This window comes from Vicia villosa, linkage group LG2 (assembly GCF_029867415.1).
Source record: "Vicia villosa cultivar HV-30 ecotype Madison, WI linkage group LG2, Vvil1.0, whole genome shotgun sequence".
Classification (NCBI taxonomy): domain Eukaryota; kingdom Viridiplantae; phylum Streptophyta; class Magnoliopsida; order Fabales; family Fabaceae; genus Vicia; species Vicia villosa.
In genome coordinates, this window is record NC_081181.1 from 170,880,316 (window position 1) to 170,900,757 (window position 20,442).

Consider the following 20,442-nt stretch of genomic DNA (forward strand, 5'->3'; position numbering starts at 1 on the left):
AGAGGATTTAATTAGAACTCATAAAGTCTTCTAAAAACAACTATGTTCCTTTTCATGTTTTCTAATGAGTAAAGAGGATTTATACACGATAGGAATATAAGAGATTCTACATGTTTACCTTCAGACACTATAAATGTGTTTGATAAAGAGGACAAAAATGGTAACTTGGCTCTTAAAGTAGACGTTATCAAAGCATTTAATACTATAAGTTAGGATTTCCTTTTGAAGGTGCTTCACAAGTTTGGGTTTAGTCCTCAATTTTGTAATTGGATGAAATCTATTCTTTCTTCAAGCTATTTTTCTATCAATATAAATTAAGAGCAACATGGGTACTTCAACTCTTCTAGAGGGGTGAGACAAAGGGACCCCTTGTCCCCATTATTTTTTGTTTAGCAGAAGATGTTCCTAGCATATGATATCCAAATTGGTTAATGATGGAGGGTTGGAGCTCATAAAGTCTTCTAAATACAACTATGTTCCTTCTCATATTTTGTATGCAGGTGATATTTTTATTTTTTTTGTACTGGTAAGATGCCCAATATTGATGCTCTGAAGAATATTTTCTCTAATTACTATAAAGCTTCCACTCAGACTATAAACCTTGCCAAATATCTTATTTATTCTTGAGCTATCACAAGAAGACGTCTAAATAGAATCATTTCTCATACTGGATTTCAAAAGGAAACTTCCCATTCAACTACTCTGGCGTACCTATATTTAAAGGAAGAGTTAAACCCTTTCACTTAAATCATGTCAATTATAGAATTTTAGCAAAGCTTTCAGCCTGGAAAGGATCTCTTCTAGCTAGAGAGTGATTTTGGTGAAGTCCATAATTCAAAGCATGATATCATACACCATCAATATTTACTCTTTGCATGTGTCTTTTCTCAAGCGTATTGATCATACTTGTAGGAATTTTATTTGGTGAGGAAGCATTCAAAACATAAGGTGTTCTATTTAGCAGAAGATGTTCTTAGCATAATGATATCCAAGCTGGTTAATGATGGTGGTTTAGAGCCTATGATGCATAGGTACGGGATTGGTACCGGTACAAGATACGGCATTTAAAAAAATCAAAGTACGGCTACGTTAATAAAAAATAAGAGTTTTCTATAAAATATATGAATAGATGACAAAATTGTTAGGAGTCATGACAAAATATTACTATACAAGCTATAAAAAATAAAAAATAATGTTAAGATATAATAAAAAAGAAATTAAAATACATCAACACAACACTAAGATAAACACCAAAATGTTTAAAAAGAGAAGTTCTGCCCTCTATCTAAACTTAGGGTTTCAGGAGCGCCGTTTTCCCTTCGTCATCAGAGATTCTCTCCTCCAACATGGAGGCTCCATCCTCCCCAGTGGATTTTTAGCTCCCTTTGTGGGTCTTCCTTCTCTCATTTCCATCCCTCTGAACCATCCATTCCTATTGGGTTCTTGCCATATCCTACCTTCAACCTCTATCGTATTTTCTCAAGTCTCCGCCAACAACCGTAGAGCGCTCGTAGTCGCAAATCCGAATCCATCCTCACCAGTCAATGGGATAACATTTTGGGACAACCAACAAGGGAAAAGACCGCCACCAGAACCTCCACCACTAGAAGTTTCAAGACTGTTGAGAATTTAAGTTTGGGTAGTTTTTACTGCTTTTCTGTTTATTATTTTTCTGGTTTTATGTTTGGGTTAGATGTGTGTGTTTTTCTTTTGTTTAGCTTATTGTAAGTGTGTCTTCAAGTTGTTTGATGAAAGACTTCAATGAAACTTGGATGAAGGTAATGTGTTCTTGAGTAAAAATCTTAGTGGGGGTTTTGAAATTAGATTCTCTCTTTCTTTCAACAAATACTCCTTCTAGATATGGTGAGTTTTTTAATCTTGTGAACCCGTATAATCGAATTGTGCATGATAAAGCCAAAAAAATTATCTGTAACTAGATAGATTTAAAGATTATGGTTCCGAAACTCATTTATCAATTATGGAAGAGTTTTGTTTGGTTGATTTGATTAAGGAATTGGATTGGTAATACTTCATGCGATTATTTTTTTCTCAAAGCTTATTGTTGTCCAAATCTTTGTAGGCTTAGCTATTAGTCTTGATTTTAGTTTGTGGATGGAAAATGCCCTTACACACTATTTGTCACTTGGTTTGTACTCCTTCTGTTTAATCTATTGAAGTTTTTTGTTTACTGTCAAAAAAAACATCAATATAGTATATTGATATTTGAGAAAACTACAAATTTCACTCAAAATTGAATAATGAGAAAAAATAAAGTATCACGAGTATGGTACGTGTACCCGATATAGGTGCATAACCGGTACCGGTACTTCACCAATTTAGAAGTACCCATGCTTCAGAGGAAGAAAATATGTCACCTTAAGCTAATGAGGGTTTGGTTTGAGATCTCTAAACTATTTGAATAAGGCTACCAATCTTATGTTACTTTGGGATGTGATAAAAATAGAATTTTCAAAGCTAATGGACTTATCAGTCTAAAGTCTTGGTCACCAGGGACAGAACACTACATCTTTGTGTGGAGATCGACTTATCAATAATAAAACTTTGGACTTTCTCCATCTTAATGGCATCAATTCTAATGTGATGATATATGATTTAATCTGTCAGGGTCAATGGGTCATTTGTTCTTCCTTGTTTGAGCGGTTCTCGTTCCTTTATGCTATGATCCTTCATACTCCTACATCTAATGATCCCAACAAAGACTTCCTAATCCATAACAAAAATGAGTCTTGGGTGCTCTCTATAAAGGATGCTTATAACTTCTTAACAATTTCTTCCCTGAAGCTGCCTGGGCTGAATCTATTTGGAGTAACAACATCCCTGCAAGCAAGTCAACCTTAGTGTAGACGCTCCTCCATGGTCAATAGCTTCCAGATGCTTACTTTGTAACTCTGAAGTAGAAAGTACAAATCATTTGTTTTTTCAATACAAATTTTCTAAGAAGCTTTGGTTGTGACTTATGAGAAAGGTGGGGATAGATAATAATCTTGATTCCTTAGATGATTGATTATACTTTTCAAATTTTTCAGACTAACCTGTTACATTCCAAGAGATATGACTCAAAAAACTTTCAATTACTCATTATATATATATATATATATATATATATATATATATATATATATATATATATATATATATATATATATATATATATATAATTTAAGCAGCATAATTTTTGTCCATTACAGTATCTTATTTATAGTTTGACCCACCCACCTAAAATTGTCCTTCTTCCTTTAAATGTTAAACTGAGATTAGATTATAATATTATAATAATCAATAAATTTTGGTCAATCATAAATCACATCTTATAAAGATGTGAATGAAGTATATTGAAGTTAATTCATGAATGAAGTAATACCAATACAGTGAAAAATAATTAAATGGCTATTGCAATTTGCAACCTTTTCCTCATTATATATCTGATTTAACCTAATCATCATAATATTGAATCATACATGCACACAACACGTAGTGTTACATAATAGTGAGTTGCTACACAAACAACTCTCAAGATACTTCCTCAAAAATAGCAACTTCAACTATAATCATATCTATCTCAATTAGAAGGCAAAGCCAACAACAACGACGATGACGGCAGCAACAGAAAATTGAATAGTTGAGGCACCACTGGTAGCCTCATCGGCTGCTGGGGAGGCCCCGGGAGCAAAGCCATCACTAACAGGGGCGGGTCCAGGAGCGAAAAGCTCAATGGGGTCACTGGCTTGTGCGGGAGGGGCTGAAATATCTTCTTCTTCATTAGAAGTTGAAGGTGCTAGTGATGGAGCTAAAGGAGAAGCTGTCGGAGAAGATGTTGGTGTTGTTGATGATGATATTGCTGCTTTTGGGGCTTTTGATGATGATGTTGCTGCTTTTGGTGCTGATTCTAATAACGGTGATGATATAGGTGATGTAGATGGAGCTACTTGAGCCATAACCATGCCGGTCATGGCTACAAAAATGAGGACTATAACAAATAGTTGACGTGCCATTTATTTTAAAGTTTTTATTTTGTTAATTCTTAAAATAAAGACAGTTTTTCTGTATCAAAGAAAAACTGTTGTTATTCTAAGAATGAACGATGATTTATTATAAGAATGAAGAATAAATTTGATTGAGATGAGTATTTATAATAAAAAAATATTTCACGTGTTTGAGAGAATTTAGGAAAATGAGAGGAGGATATTGTATTTAGAAATGAATGATTACATAAGTGGCCAAAGTTTAATATATGAAAGGTGTTGATTGATTGTCTACAAATAAATGGAAAATTGTAATGGCTTTGGCTTGAATTGAGTGCGAGTCTACCGGAATGAAATGGTGATATACATAGCTTAGGGAGTTAAGTTAATTTTGTCAGCATAAAAAAATTCAAATATGTACTATATAATTTTTTAGATCAAAATCCATCTAAGTATATGTTTAATTTGGAATAGGCAACTTCATATGGAAATTTGACAATTATTCTTCATAAACTCTATAAATAGATCATCATGTATTAAATTTCATAATTTGTTTTAATCAAATCCAAAAGTTAATCAACAATGTCTTAATACATTCACTATTTTATATTTGATTTTATCTTACTACTAGTGTCTTACCCGTGCGTTCGCACGGGTACCCGTCGTTTTTGCGCATTGTGATTGAGAAAAATAAAAGATATTAGTAAAAGATTAAGTTTTTGGTAAAATTGAAAAAGTTACAAAAATAGTAATATTTTATTTGACAAATTATAATGAAGGAAAAGTTTTAAAATAATACCCGTAGTTTTCGCGCATTTGGATTGAGGAAAATAAAAGGTATTAGTAAAAGATTAAATTTGGGTTAAAATTGGAAAAGTTATAAAAATACTAATATTAAAAAATTGAACATTAAAACTAAAAAGTAATTAAGAAAACGATGGGTATTGGACAATAGACATTGGACAATGTTGTCTATTGTCCACAAAGTCTATTGTCCAATGCAATAAACTTAGTTACATTTACTTTCAACATACTAACATCGTTTCCCGTTAATATTGAATATTTTAATTAATAACTCCATGTTCCCGTTAATATTCAATTGTTTGATCAGTAACTTCATGTTTTCGTTAATATTCAATATTTTGATTTGTAACTTCATGTTCCCGTTGTTATTCAATGTTTTGATCAGTAATTTCATGTTCCCGTTAATACTAATATTTTGACCAGTAACTTCATGTTTCCGCTAATATTCAATTTTTTGATCACTAATTTCAAATTCCCGTTTAATATTAATTGATTAAAATCAATCTTCAAATTAAATATATTATTTCATATATATAAATATTTGAATCAATCGTATAATTATTCCTATATATAAATAATTTTATTTTGGAATTATCTATAAAAACTGTTAAATCAATAGTAAATTTATTGTTGTTATTATTCAATATTTAATTAAATGACGCGTACCATATAAGCACCCGTGTGTATCCGTACTATATTATTTTGTATTTGAACGAAATTGACCCATTAAAATTTTAATTTTAATATTTCAATTATCTTATATATATATATATATATATATATATATATATATATATATAAAGAGAGAGATAAATATATATTGATCATTGATGAATTTGTCCGATTAAAAGTTTAAATTTTATAAATAAGAAACAAATTATTATGCAATGACAAATATGAAAAAAAAATAGATACAAAATAAGAACTCATTTTAAAAAAACAAACAATTTCATTATTTTTAAAATTTATGAAAAGACTCGATTTCTTAAACTAAATATACTCCTACAGTTTTTTACCTTTTAATGTTTGCAACAATTTATAAAGTAAAAAATAGGAGTAACTCTCATTGGAAGAAGTAAAAACTATAATTGTCAGATGCTGATGTGGAATATAGTGGGGAGACCTGCTGATGTGGCAGCATGTGGGTTAGGAAAAAACATTTCCTTTCTTATATGTTACATATTTTGAAATAAATAGTTAAATTATTTTTTGATTTTATAGTATTAGAACTCAATAATTAAATACATGACTTCTTGAAAATTTAATATATAACATTTTTATATTCTATTTATTTTAAAATCCAAAATATGTATTCCTATTAAAAAATTAATAAAGAATTTAAATTTAATTGTCACTAAAAGTGTAACTAATACACTACAAGTCTACAATTTTGATAATATAAAGAAATAAAAAAAATAAAAAATGACTTTTATTTATAAAAAAATAACTTAACTATTGCACTACAATTTTTATAAATTATAAAAATAAAAATAATTTACTTAATTAATGTTTTACAACACCTCTTTCCTTTGTTCCCCAAATATTCATTCTCCATTTAATTCTTCTGGTCGGTTTCACCCTTTTATTTCCACAATATCAGTTACGATTTCAATCTCGATATCAGTTACGGTTTCACTTCCTCCATATTCCAAATTGCAAATTGTTTCTGTAACCATTTATCTTTCAACCATTCAATTCACGTGCCCTAATATATATAATCCGTTTAACAAAATACTCAAATATGGTCAAATATGGTTAGACATGTGGAGCAAATTAGGTACAATTTTTGTAATAAAGTGCACTTTTCGTAATCACATAAAAGGAGAATAGATACATTATTGTACACTGATAATTGTGATGAATAATATTAATGTTAATGATAAATGAAGATAATAAATCATTTCAAATTTAACGTGAGATATTTGATTTGGACAATCAAAGGAATAAATGATTTTAATTTCTTTTAATATTAATTTATTTTCATTCAAAGTAAATCAAACTTAATATATGTATATATTTGGAATGTTTTGATGCCAATTAAGGTTCTAATTGTAACGAAAATTTGGATAAACGTTTTAATATTTTGAGGTCAATTATGTTTTAACGTTCTAACGTAATATAGGCCAATCATTTTCTAACGTTCTAACATTCTAACAATTTTAATTATAAACACTATATTAAAATAAATAATAATATAATAATAATATTATTATTAAACCATCATTATTAATAATTAATAATAATATAATATCTAGCTAATAATAATAATAAGGGTCATGCTAACGAGTGCCCCAGGGGCACTGGTTAAGGATTCCAAATATAGAAAATATTCATTAAATTAATCAATAATTTAAACTTCCAATACATTGAATACAAGTATTTTCAAGAAAAACATACCTTTTATTTCTTAGAAAAGTCAATTATTTTAATTTTCAGTACATTTAATACAAGTATTTAATAAATAAAATATACCATTTTGAACTCTTAACCAGTGCCCCTGGGGCACTCGTTAGCATTGCCCTAATAATAATAATAGTTTTATGATAATAATAATAATAATATTGATTATTTTTATAAATGAGCGATTTTTTAATGTTGATTATTAATTGGGATATCTCTACATTAAAAAATATCTTATTTCTAAATATATTTAGTCAATTAATGATCAATTATAAATATATTTATATAACAACATTAACCCCAATAAAATTAAAAATAATTTAATTCTTGCAATTTTGAAAATTTAAAATTAATAATAATTTGAAAAATTAAGAATTCAATTCTCCAACAAATAATAGAAAAATCTCAAAAAATAAGTATTTAAATTTTCTATATAGTTTTAGAATATATTTTCAAAATAAGTATTTATAATTTAAGGTTTAAGAATACTCCTATGAATAATAGAAAAAATAAACTCACAATAAAAAATTAAAAACTTAAATGTCAATAATTTAATTGTGTACAAATATAATCATGTGTTATTAGATTGACTTTTGAGTTTTTTCGTCTTATTTTTTTTTTTGAAAATATTTTCATATTATTTTACTTCTCTCAATCGCACATGTTATTATATTAACATTATTATAAATAAAATTATACTAATTCTACAATATGTGGCAGTATAAGACTAATTTTAATATTAATAAAATATTCAACTAAATTTTTTTGTTATTATATTAATAAAATTAAGAATATTTTAATTTTTTTGATAAATAAAATATAAACTTATATATAACAGAATAATATTAGTAGAAAATATATTAATATGATAATATAATTGTTATAAGTAACATTAATAAAATAATTTAATATATTATAATAATAAAATAAATATTAATATTATAAAATTCAATTTTGAAATACCCGTGTATCGCACGGGCCAATGATTTAGTAATTTTCAATCATCATATTATGTAACTATATGATAACCTAATGAAAAGCTAAAGCCGAAGAACCTCACAAACTTCATTGACATAGGTATTTCAAGTTAAATAAAAGCTAATATATTATTCTATCGTCACAAATTTGAAATATTTTGGTATGTATTATCTTGAAGACAATAAATGATTTTTATTTGTTTTTAATATTAATTTATTTTCATTCAACTTTAATATACAAACACAATATATACATATATTTGGAATGATTTGAGGCCAATTAATTTTTTTATATCTGTAACAGAAACAGTCCTATTTTATTAATATTGCTTTAAATGCCAACAATAATTAATATATGATTTGTTTTAAGGTGTTGCTTTTAAAAAAATAAATAAAAGAGAGGTCTTAAAATAGAGTATTGCAAGAGAAAGGCAAAAGAAAAGATACAAGAAAAATAAAAATCAAATATTAATTAGCATATTATTTAAAAATATATATTAATTTTATATTTAATAATAAAATAAATTGATAAACTAAAGTTTTTAGATGAAATATAAATATTTAAAGAAATAAAATATTTTCTAACTTTATAGGAAATAATTTAAAATCGTCAATTATGTGAACAAATGTGAGTTATAATTGTATACATTAATTACAATTAATTAAATTTAACGATTAAAATAGAAAATTAAAAAAAAATTATGTATCGTCGATATTTTTTATCTTTTTATTTATTTATCACATTATTAATATTTATTATTATAATATAGTATTATTTTTAATTGGTTGATAAAAAATATATGAACCAATTTATTTCAAGTTTTTTTTGGCACATAAGGTCTACGCCTTCTTTGCCCACACATTTCATGCCGCTAATAGCTAAAGCATAGAATGTAAGAAAATTAGGAACTAAGAAGATGCTTTTTCCAATCAATTATTTAGTATAACTATACAAAACATTGCCAAATCATAATATCCTAAAATTGAGACAAAATTGAATATAGAAAATGGAACCATCTTTTCAGCATGTGGTATCAGCACTTCTCCTTAGAGTTAACATTGTTCCCTGTTGTCTCGAGATTCGGCTTCCTACAAAATATAATTGTCTTTCGCAACTGTAATCCAAGTCGATTTTGGTTAATGACTGCTTTAGTGTCCTTCAAAGTACATGTCATAAAGTCACAGCAGCCTCGAGGCCAGCATTACCTGTAAAAGAGAGAAGCCTAAGTTCAATATTTTAGAGTTAACACAACTATCAATACCCATCATTGAAATACCTTGTAATTTAGAGTTAGCACAACAATTCAAGTCACAGCAGCCTCGAGGCCAGCATTGAAATACCTTGTAATTTGTAAACTAATAACTGATTAATACATGTATCCCATGTTTTGGATCCTGTAGAGCTCAACAGAGCAAGTAGGGAACTCCAAACCTTGCCTCTTTTAGTTTTTGGATCGGTGAGCCCAGCTTCGCGTCTTCCTTTTCATGCACAGTGCAGATGTGTACCAAATTATATCTTTGAAAAATTAACGTTGTCGTTCTTCTGTCTCGTGAAAACGATGAGCAATGTTTTTGTTGCTTCAGCGTGTAGAAACTGAACATGAGTACCCTGATGTTGAAAGTGATGAGTTGAGTGTGAGATTGAGAGAACCAACTGAGAGTTGAGAACCACTCGGCACCAGCATCACCGACGGTTTCCCGAACAGATTCAGAAACAACCTCACAATCTCATCTGCAGAAACGATACAATCAAAAAATGAAACTGAATATTAACCACTATCGTCGTTGTCGCGGTGGTTTCCGTGGTCGTGGACCTTTCTTAAAACCTCATAATCGCAAAAAGTAACACCTTTACATATGTTAAAATTGAAAGTCCCACAAATTGAAATTCATTAACTGCATCAAACCATATCAGAAGAAAATACTCTAACCAAAGCAACAATAAATCATTAAAATCGGATTGGCAAGTACCTGAAACGGATTTGGTGTAGCTTTGACTTCTGCATCTTGGAACAGTGGCTTCAAGGTCAACAACTCAACAAAAATGCATCCCACAACCCACATATCTAAATGTCTGTTTAAGGAAAAATAAATGAACCACTATTAGAATGCTTTCAAACAGAATTCTGACACATTTATTTATTACACACAATTGATAAGTCTACCATTCAATTATGTGTATCAAAGTCAAAAAACAAAAGAGAAAAAAAAGTAACCTAAGTAAGGAATTGGAACTTGTTATGCTTTGTTTGTGTCAAATTGGGAAACATCGGTTGATTCAATAACGATGGAATTAGGAAACAGACAGATTATACTGGAGCCTCATGCCCTTCGAATTTAAATAACCTTCATCCCGTTAAATCCCACACCTGATAAGAGTTTCTTTGCTTCCTGTTATTGTTCCTTTCCAACACAGTATATTATCCTCCTCAGGGAATGCAGATATACCAGAATCTCCACTCATCTGAAAATCCCACATAAAACACACAAATAAATCAATCAGTCCGATAAGAAAAATATTGATTCTACTAATTGAACCATTCAGTCCGATAAGAAAAAGTAAGTTTATAGATAAACCGGCAGTGTAATAAAAATGGGCAACATGAAATGTAAGCATTATTAACGATACCTGTTACTGCCTCTGTATCAACAGCAGTGCCCGCTCCACAACAACTTGTCTTATACCGGGTGAAATAAAATTTCAGCACCACACTTTTCTGCAGTTGATGCTTCCATAGCTTCCATTTGAAATAAAAAGAGTTGACAAATTACAAAGGAAAATCTAAGAAAAATCGAAATAAAAAAACAAAAACAAACAAACGGAGAGATTGAATTGTCATACCATCTTTGCAACAAATTGAAAAACATCGAAATTTCAGAAAGAATCGTAATGAGGTTTGCAGAAAATTGAAAAGTCACACATCAACCATATCGAACCCGACACCACCAAACTCGCCACCGAAAACGCACCACAATTGATCTACCACCGTAAAATCGCACACCTCTGTAAAACCGATGAAAACGTCAGATCCGCTGTAACGCCGGAAACCCCATATTCGTTGTCGTATCAGATATTTTGGTTGGTACCCTGTTTCTCCTTTTTGATATCGCAGATTCTCCTTTTGAAACGATTCTGAAACTGTTACTTCAATTGCATGAATATAGGGAAGATTGGAAGTGGAAAAGGGAAAACAATAAATCACAATGATTTGGGTGGAAGCGGTTTGGAACGTGGATTGACAGAGAGAGTAAAGAATGTGTAAGTGCAAGATCATGAGAGGTTTAAAGATCCACCCTTACAACTGCCGCAACACACAATGAGGAGGGAAATGATGTGGATTATTGTGGGAAGAGATGCTGATGTGGCATAGCTTAGAGATGGGATAGTGGTAGACTCTTTTTATATGATAGATTTATTTGATTAAAAATAATAACAAAATTATTATTATTTTATGTTTACACAATCTCAATGAAAAACGTGGAAACATAAGGGGATGTGATTGTGAAAAAATACATGAGGTAGAAAAGAGAGTTGGTTTAAAGAATATTTTGGGTGATGAGAATGGAAAACAGTAGAGTAGATGACATTAACAATCTCTAATACGTCAATTTTTCACGTATACTTTTTTTTTTTGGTTAATATCATATTTTTCAGGGTCATATAGGAGCATTTTAGTTTATCTCTAATAAAAAAAATAGATTTTAATATTGCAATATCAATATTCTGTCATTTTAATTTTGAACCTTCATGTGTATCTAACTCACCCATTTCGCTTAGGTGGCATGTTTATTGTTTTTTTTCCTTCTTTTTTAAAACTATGTGAATTTTTTTTTGACATGTCATTTGATAATGTTATTAAGAAATAATTTGTTAAATACAAAATTTTACAAATTTCGTCCTTCTTATTTTTCCAAGGTTTTTAATTTAGCCACCTCCCTATGGGGGTCACCCCCAGCGAAAAACCCAAAATACCCCTGCTTCGGAAATGAACTTCCGAAGCATTGATTTTTTTTAAAAAATTTCACAATTCGGAAGTGCATCTCCGAAAACACCTCATGGGGGGTGTCTTTGGAGATGAACTTCCGAAAACACCTCATGGGGGGTGTGTTCGGAGATGTACTTCCGAAAACACATTTATTCAGATTTTGGAGGGTTTCGGAAATGAACTTCCGAATTATGCAAAAACTGTGTTTTTTTTTATGTTTTTTCTTAACAGTCTCGCATTTTTAATTAAACGCAAACGCCAAATAAAATAAGCAACATATAAACTGAAAATACTAATATGATAAATCAAATCCAAATAATATATACAAGCCGAAAATAATAATAATACTGTGCGAAAGATACAATCCGAAAACAAAAAATAAATAAACCCAACCACTACTGGGTGTGCCTAACCCTCTCTCCCTGGGACCTCCTCTGCCGCCTGTATGTCGCCGCACGGCCCGCATCAGTGACGATCATCTCCATCACGGCGACTGCCTCTGGACCGCCCTGCTGAACGACACCTCGATCCAACGCGTCCCGCCCAAGCATCTCTATCCGCTGGCAGATCGGCATGAGATCAATGGCGTGGTCATCCTCGGCCTGCTGGTTCTCCAGGATCTCCTCGTGTGCTGGCCTAGGAGAGCAGGGAACGTCGGGTCTCAGCAGAGGATGTGACACCCGATAGAACCATGTGACGTATCCCTCCTCACTGTGCCAGTCCTGTGTGACCCGAGTGAGACGGTACTCCTGCGGTACCACATGATGCTGCCAGTCCTCCCATATGGCAGTGAGCTGCACTCGGGTCACTGTGTCGGGAGCAGCCTCAAAGGGTGACCTGGGTATCCGCTGCACGAATCCGAACTGACGCATGTACCGCTCAGGGAGATACCGGACCATGATGTCGGTCCCGCATGCCAGCCAGCGTGAATATAGAGCAATGTCGTCAAAGGGGGCAATCTGAGCGTAGTCGCTGAACGGCCTCCAGGTGACATCGTCGTGCATCGTGCGGTCCAGGTATCCACGATATGGTCCCATCGCATCGTTCCCCCTCTAGAGAACGTATTTGGCGGCCCTGGGCATGGCGTCCACGTACGCAGGATCGATGTGAAAGCCGTGGATGCGGGAGAAGTAAGAGATGATCCAGCTCTGAAACAGAAACACGATAATGTATTAAAAATAAATACGAAACATAAATAAATAAATAAATACGATAATGTATTAAAATAAAACGTACCGTAAGTAGTGTGCAGGATCCGACCAACTGCCTCGTCCTCCAGTTGGAGGCCTCATTCAGCTTCTGGTAGAGGTATGCCAGAGTAGCTGCCCCCCAGTTCCACTGGTGAACGGTATCCAGGTCCATGAAGTAGCGGAGGTAGGTCACGTCGACGTACCTTGCACTCTTGTCCACAAAGCATGCAGCGCCTACCACATGCATGTACCAACACCGGAGAGCGCAGCCGCGGTGATAGTGTGTGAATAGCTCGTCACCCGCCTCCTCAGCCTCGGCCGCCGCGTCCAGGTGGTGCTCAAAATAGCAGCTCAGTGTGGTGAACTGGACATGAGGCCCAAATGTCGTGACGCACTCAAAGTGAGCAACCTCGTGCTCCATGCCCAAATAGAGCGTCATCCACTCAATGGCCTCGACCCTCTGGATCCGGGAGTGGTGCAACAGCGGCCCCCTAATTGGCAGGTGGAGAAGACACTGCACGTCATGCAAGGTGATCGTCATCTCCCCAACCGGCAAGTGGAAAGAGGACGTCTCCTTGTGCCAGCGCTCCACAAATGTCCCCTGCATGTCGGTGCTGATGGTGGTGTACCCCGTCATGCAGAGCCCGCTAAGCCCTGAACCTCCCACATGGTCGTTAAACCACTCAGATGCTGGTTTAAACAGACTGAAAATCTTCCGGGCGTGGTTCACCATTTTCAACGGCTCTCTCTCCTGTTACAAAAAAAAACAAATAAGCGACATATATTAAATAAGCGACAAATAAACGGTTAAATTATAAAAAATGGTGACAAATAAATGGTTAAATTATAAAAAATACCTCTCCCTCCCAGATACGCCGAGCGACGTGATCGTGGTAGTTAATCAGCACGGAAGTGTCAAAGGGCCCTCCCGGATAGCTGTCCTCCTGCTCATCCTCCTCCCCGGCTGGAGGGTCAACATCCGGTACCCCCTCCGGCTCGTGGTAGGGCACTGCCGCCACCTCCTCCTCATCCCCCTCCTCCTCCTCCTCCTCTCGCTGGCGGGAAGAAGATACCCGAGCCAACCGACTCCTAGATCCTGAAGCAGATGTACCCTCTCCCTCGCCCACAGGAACTCGCACACGTCGTCCCCGGCTCTGCCCCCGTCCCTGTGTCGACGCCAGTTGCGCCGCCGCCCGCTCGCGTCTAGCCGACGCAGTCTGGGTCTCCCTACCCTGTCTGATGCGTGATGGTTGGTTGCCTGACATGTTCCTGTAAACAATTGAAATCAATTAATATGCCACACAAAAGAAAAAACTAAAAAAATTGAACTTCTGATACAATTCGGAAGTTCATTTCCGAAACTGGGATGGAGGTGTTTTCGGAAATGAACTTCCGAAACACCCCTGCGATGAAGTTTTCTACAACTTCCATGGCAGACCCCAAAACCAGACTTAAAAACAACTCAAAATGCTTCTAAACAACCTAAATACTACTAACAACCTACCCATATATCATTTATGCAATTGAAAACCTAAATAACATGCATTTGAATAATGGATCTAACAAATTCAAAACTTACAAATTGAGTGATTTGAGGGCTTTTGAATGTAGTATAGCAATGTGATTGGAGCTTTGATGCAGCCTTGGAAGTGTGTTTGCACAAAATTTCTCCTCTGGTTGTGTTTGATGTTGAATTAGGGTAAATGAATGGGGGAGGGGGAGTGTTTTGCTTAATCTGCAAAACGCGCATTATTTCGGAAGTTCATTTCCGAAATGCTGTTTTCGGAAATGAACTTCCGAAATAAGACAATTATTTCAAAAAAAAAAGGCGCTTTCGGAGATGCATCTCCGAAAACACCTTTTTCTTGCATTTTGGAAATGCATTTCCGAAGTCAGGGGTAGTCTGGGTTTTTCACCAGAGGTGGACTAGAAGGTTGGGAGGTGGCCAAAGAAATTTTCTTTTCCAAACATAGAAACACCATTGAAGACAATAATATAGAATATGAAGGAGAGGCACAAGTGGCTAAGGGGTTGATGGAAGCTTGAAATTTGCTCGATTTCTTCAAGAAACATGATTGATTTGTGGATTTCGACTGTAATATTTCTTATTTTTGTTTATTGTGTTATTTTTGTTTAGTTAAAAGTGAATGTGTTAAATATATTTTTGAAACAGAATGAGTCTCTTCAATATCATTTTTCATTATGGGGGAGAGTTTGTTAAAGACAATACCATGTTTTATACTGGTGAAGTTTAAATCATTGTGTACAAACAAAATTCTGACAATTGTATGTCTCTAAGGTAGTTAATTTGGTGTTTGGCTGAAGTTTTGATAAAAAATGATTTTAGAGTTTAGAGTAAATTTTGAGGATAAGATGAATATTTTATGAAAGTTAATATGAATTATCGTGTTGCTGATGTTGCGACATATGTTGTGGGCAACAAAATTGACGCTGATGTTGCGACATATGTTGTGGGCAACAAAATTGACGAGGTGTTGGTTTCAAACCATAAACACTGTATACCAATTTGCAAACATAGTCTTCTTTGTCTTTTTCTAGAAATCCATCTGGTTGCTCCATGTAAATTTCTTCATGTAGATCACCGTGAAGGAAAGTCATCTTCACGTCCATTTACTCTATTTCCAAATCAAGACTAGCAGTTAGCCTAAGAACCATTCGAATAGATTGCATCTTCACAACCAGAGTAAAAATCTCACCAAAATCAACACCTTCCTGTTGTTTAAAACTTTTTACCACCAAACGAGCCTTGAATCTTCTTTAAGAAGTACACTCATCTTGCTTAATTTGATAACCCCATCTATTCGTCAATGCTTTCTTTGACTTCTCATCTAATTTCTATCTCTCATCCTTTAGAATATGCACATAAGCCACACACCCAAACACCCGAAGATGGTCGTAGGTGATAAGTGTCAAAATGTCGTTATTTTGAGTATATATTTGTGGCACTTATCGATTCTATTCTTTTGGTTTTTCTAATAAAATCCGAACTTTTTTTAATATATTAGTATATTTGCGTTTTGATTCATTTTATGTACCATTTGACCATTTTTCATTTGTTTTATAGGTATTTATGCATATCGGAGCCTCGAGGAATAAAGTGTCGAAGGCACGACTTTGATTTCGTAGTTTTTGAGCAATAAAATGGAAATTATGCAGAAGCTCGCTAAGCCAAGCTCAAGCGTGCTTGCATAAACGTGAAACAGAGAAAAATATTTTCTAAGCTCGTTGAGCCAGCTTAGCTCGCTTAGCCATAATTTCGCTGAGCCAGCTGAGACCGCTTAGCCAAGTCCACTGTAGCAGATATTTATTAACAACTCGCTGAGCCAGATAAGCTCGCTTAGCCAGCCTACGGAAATTTTTCTTTATATTATTTCATTTGTAACATAGTTAGGTTATTGGGTTTTGGGGATTTTTGCTCACAAACTTCATCACTCTCATTTTTTAGGTTAGATTAGGTTAGAAAACAAATATGGAGCTTGCATTGGATTGATCATCGAACGGAGCTGACAAACCGGGAGATCTTCAGTTCATTTCTCTTCCTCTTTGTGTTTTCTCTTATAGTTGAGTTTTGTGTATGTATTTACTTTGAACTCGTGTATATTTGTCTCCCATGGCATTATATAAAAATTGCTTTACAAATATGTGTTGATTGTTGTCTTAGAATTTTGCTCTGTGCTCGGGATTTGGTTTGCTTTAGAGATAAAATTCTTGAATCTTTATCTAGAATGATTATCTGTTAGTTTCTGAATTCTAGAGATAAATTTAGAGTTGACAATCACTTGTGTATCTGTCTTTAATGCTTTCGTGTTTGAGTGGCGCGCGAGAGATCTTCGATGCGAGAATACAGATGTTCTCGCGACTTTGCGTTAGAGATAACCTTGATTGTGAGTTGATCTCATAGGTGCTCCAGAGATTGACACAGATGTGAGAGATACGTGATGATATTGATGAGTATCGTAGGTTGAGTATATCTGGTCAATAAGTTTAAGTTTGTGAGAAGTAGATTGTATGCAATGCTTGATAAATCTTATCCTTCTGAAGAATGAATTCTTTTGTGTTGATATCTACTTTCTCGTTTTTTATACTTTTGCTCAGTCAAACCCGAGTTCGAAACCATATAAACCGTTGAATGACACTCTACACCATTCTCTGTGGACACGATAATTCTAGGATAAATATTTCCAATTATTTTGTTGCTTTCCGCTATGCCTGCTTCGACAGTAGGCAACATCTTTATCACTTCAAACATGATTTGGAACATCAAACTTCAACGAAACACATAGAGTGTGGTTTAAAATATGTACAATCGTGCTTAATGCCTCTCCCCAAAAGTATTTCAGCAACTTTGATTGAGAAAGTAAACATCTCACCCTTTCCACCAAAGTTCTATTCATTCCTTCGGCTAACCCATTCAATTGAGGCGTCTTTGGAGGAGATTTTTGATGACGTATTCCTTGATCTTGACAATACTTGTCAAAAGATCCTATATACTCTCCCCCGTTATCGGTTCAGATACACTTGAGCTTGTTCCCCGTTTCTCTTTCAACCGATGCTTGAAACGACTTGAAGGCATCCAACACTTGATCTTTCATCTTCAAGGTATAAGCTCGTGTTTTTAGAACAATCATTGATGAAAGTCACAAATTAATATGCACCACTAAGTGACCGTGTCTTCATTGGGCCACACACATCGGAATGTACTAAATCCAACATTTCTGATTTCCTCTTTGGTTCGGATGACATAAATGAAACTCTCCCTTGCTTACCCGCCAAGAAATGTGAACACTTTCTCAACTTTGCATTGGAAACACCATACAACACATTCTTTGTATCCAATATATTCAAACCTTTTTCACTCATATGACCCAGACGCTTGTGCCATAATTCGAATGAACTATCATTGTCACAAGTGTTGATATAGCACTTCGAAACCCCAAGTTGGACGGCATACAAGTTTGAATACCTTTTTCCTTTAGCACCCATCATTGAGTCTTTCTTTAACTTCCATTCATTGCCCGAAAAAGAATTATTATATCCTTCATTATCCAACTTTCCAATGGAAAAAATATTGAATCAAAGTTCCGGAATGTGTTTTACACCTTTGAGAACTAGTGTATTCCTATTGCTAGTTTCAACATAAATATCTCTCATTACGATGGCATTAGCTTGCCCATTATTTCCCATATGAACAACCCCAAAGTCACTGATCTCGTAAGTTGAAAAAAGATCACATCTTGAGGTTGCATGAGTAGAAGCATCACTATCAACCACTCAATCCATCTCATTACATGATAGATTGACATTCTCTACATAACTATCACAAACAATAAAGAAATCATCAACAATAGCAACATATTCATTTTTGTTGTTGTAGTTCTTCGTCTTGTTTTCCCTTTTTAACTTACGAAAATACCTCTTTATGTGTCCCTTTTCCCCACAATGACGACACTCAATATGAGAGAATCTATTATAGCCTCCTTGTGATTTACCACGTGAAGTTACACGATTACTTGAACCTCTACTTTGATGTCTCCCCTTGATTCGGTAAATAACACCTTGAAATATGAAGTAAAACCTTGTGACTTCATCCTCAACTCCTCATTCAACATACTAGTTTTAGCCAAGTCCATCGAGATGATACCATTTGGAGTGGAGTTAGACAAGGATGTCTTAAAAGTCTCCCAAGAATTAGGCAAAGTATCAATAAGCCACAAACCTTAAATTTCATCATCAAAAGTAAGATTCATCGCCGATAATTGATTTAGAATCTCTTGAAAAGTGTTTAAGTAATCAGTTATTGGTGAACTATCACTATACCTAAATGACATCAATTTCTTGAACAAGAACAACTTATTATTCCTCGTCTTTCTTGCATACAACTTCTCAAGTTTGGTCCAAAGAGAGCGAGCATGAGTCACCGAGCTCGCATGATTGAAAACATTATCATCCACCCATTGGCGAATATAACCACAAACTTCTCTATGCAACAAAGTCCATTCTTCATCACTTTTTCCATCATATTTTTCATTAGAGAAAACCTTTCAGTAAAAACCTTTCACATAAAGCAAATCTTCTATTTTTCCTTTTCAAACATTATAGTTGGAACCATTCAAACTCACCATCCTAGATGTGTTCGTCTCCATTGTTACACAAATCAAACCACGACTCTAAATACCACTTGTTGGGAGGAAATCACAAAAACAACGAAAAAACTCAACAATACAAACTCTCTCAAATATCACATGCAACTTAGAGACAATCAACAAAAATACGCCAAACAACACAACACAATTTTAGCATGGAAAAACCTTCGTTAAATAGGAGTAAAAAACCCACGGGACCCGTAGGCCACTTAAAATCTCCATAATAATCAACAATGAGTACAAGCAAAGCTCTCTCTAACACTATTTAGAGGCTTACATAAACATCATCAAGATCTACAATCAATCTTGGAAAACAACAAGAACAAATAGAGACAAAACAACGACCCAAAAACATCAAGAAATTTTGACCTCAAAGATCGACTCGACAAACTAACTTACAAAGCTTAGAATTCAATCTCCACCATTTAGAATTTGCTCCTATGAGTTATGAATGTTGTGCCGAAATTTCAGGATGATCCGAGCGTTGGATTTTGCACAAGTTCCGATTTTATGGAACTGATTTGTATAGAAAAGGGGTTGCGGAAATAGTGTTTTCTCTCTAGTTTTTCTTGTTGTTTCTCTCACGCAATTAATGAATGATCTAATTCTCTTTGTTGGATGACAACAAAGGCTTACACACACATTAGTCATTAACCACATTCAATTAGGTCTCTCCAAATAGGAGGGAAAGTCCAACAATAATATCCTACCCAAAAATCCTACACATTACCATTTCTAATCATCAACTGCATACTTCAATAATACATTTATTATAAAATACATTTTTCAATTGGCGGACTAATCTAAAGAACTCCTCATCTAAGTAGTTATGATTTGTACCCTATAAGAAAAAAGTTTTCTTTAAAATGTTACTACACAACCAAAATCCAATTCTCTTAATTTTCTTGGCTTATCACCACCGGTATAGTCTGGTTGAA

At 33.8% G+C, this 20,442-nt stretch overlaps 1 protein-coding gene across 1 annotated transcript; it reads right to left on the reverse strand.

Annotated features, from left to right (window-relative positions):
• Positions 1–3,584: 3,584 nt before the first annotated feature.
• On the reverse strand, positions 3,585–4,013 carry LOC131650635 (lysine-rich arabinogalactan protein 19-like). The gene has a single exon (XM_058920341.1). It carries the CDS (start codon positions 4,011–4,013, stop codon positions 3,585–3,587), a length of 429 nt encoding a protein of 142 aa, XP_058776324.1.
• Positions 4,014–20,442: the final 16,429 nt, after the last annotated feature.

What these genes read in the sequence shown, in the direction of transcription:
- LOC131650635 (XM_058920341.1), bottom strand. Translation starts at nt 4,013, where the DNA reads ATGGCACGTCAACTATTTGTTATAGTCCTCATTTTTGTAGCCATGACC.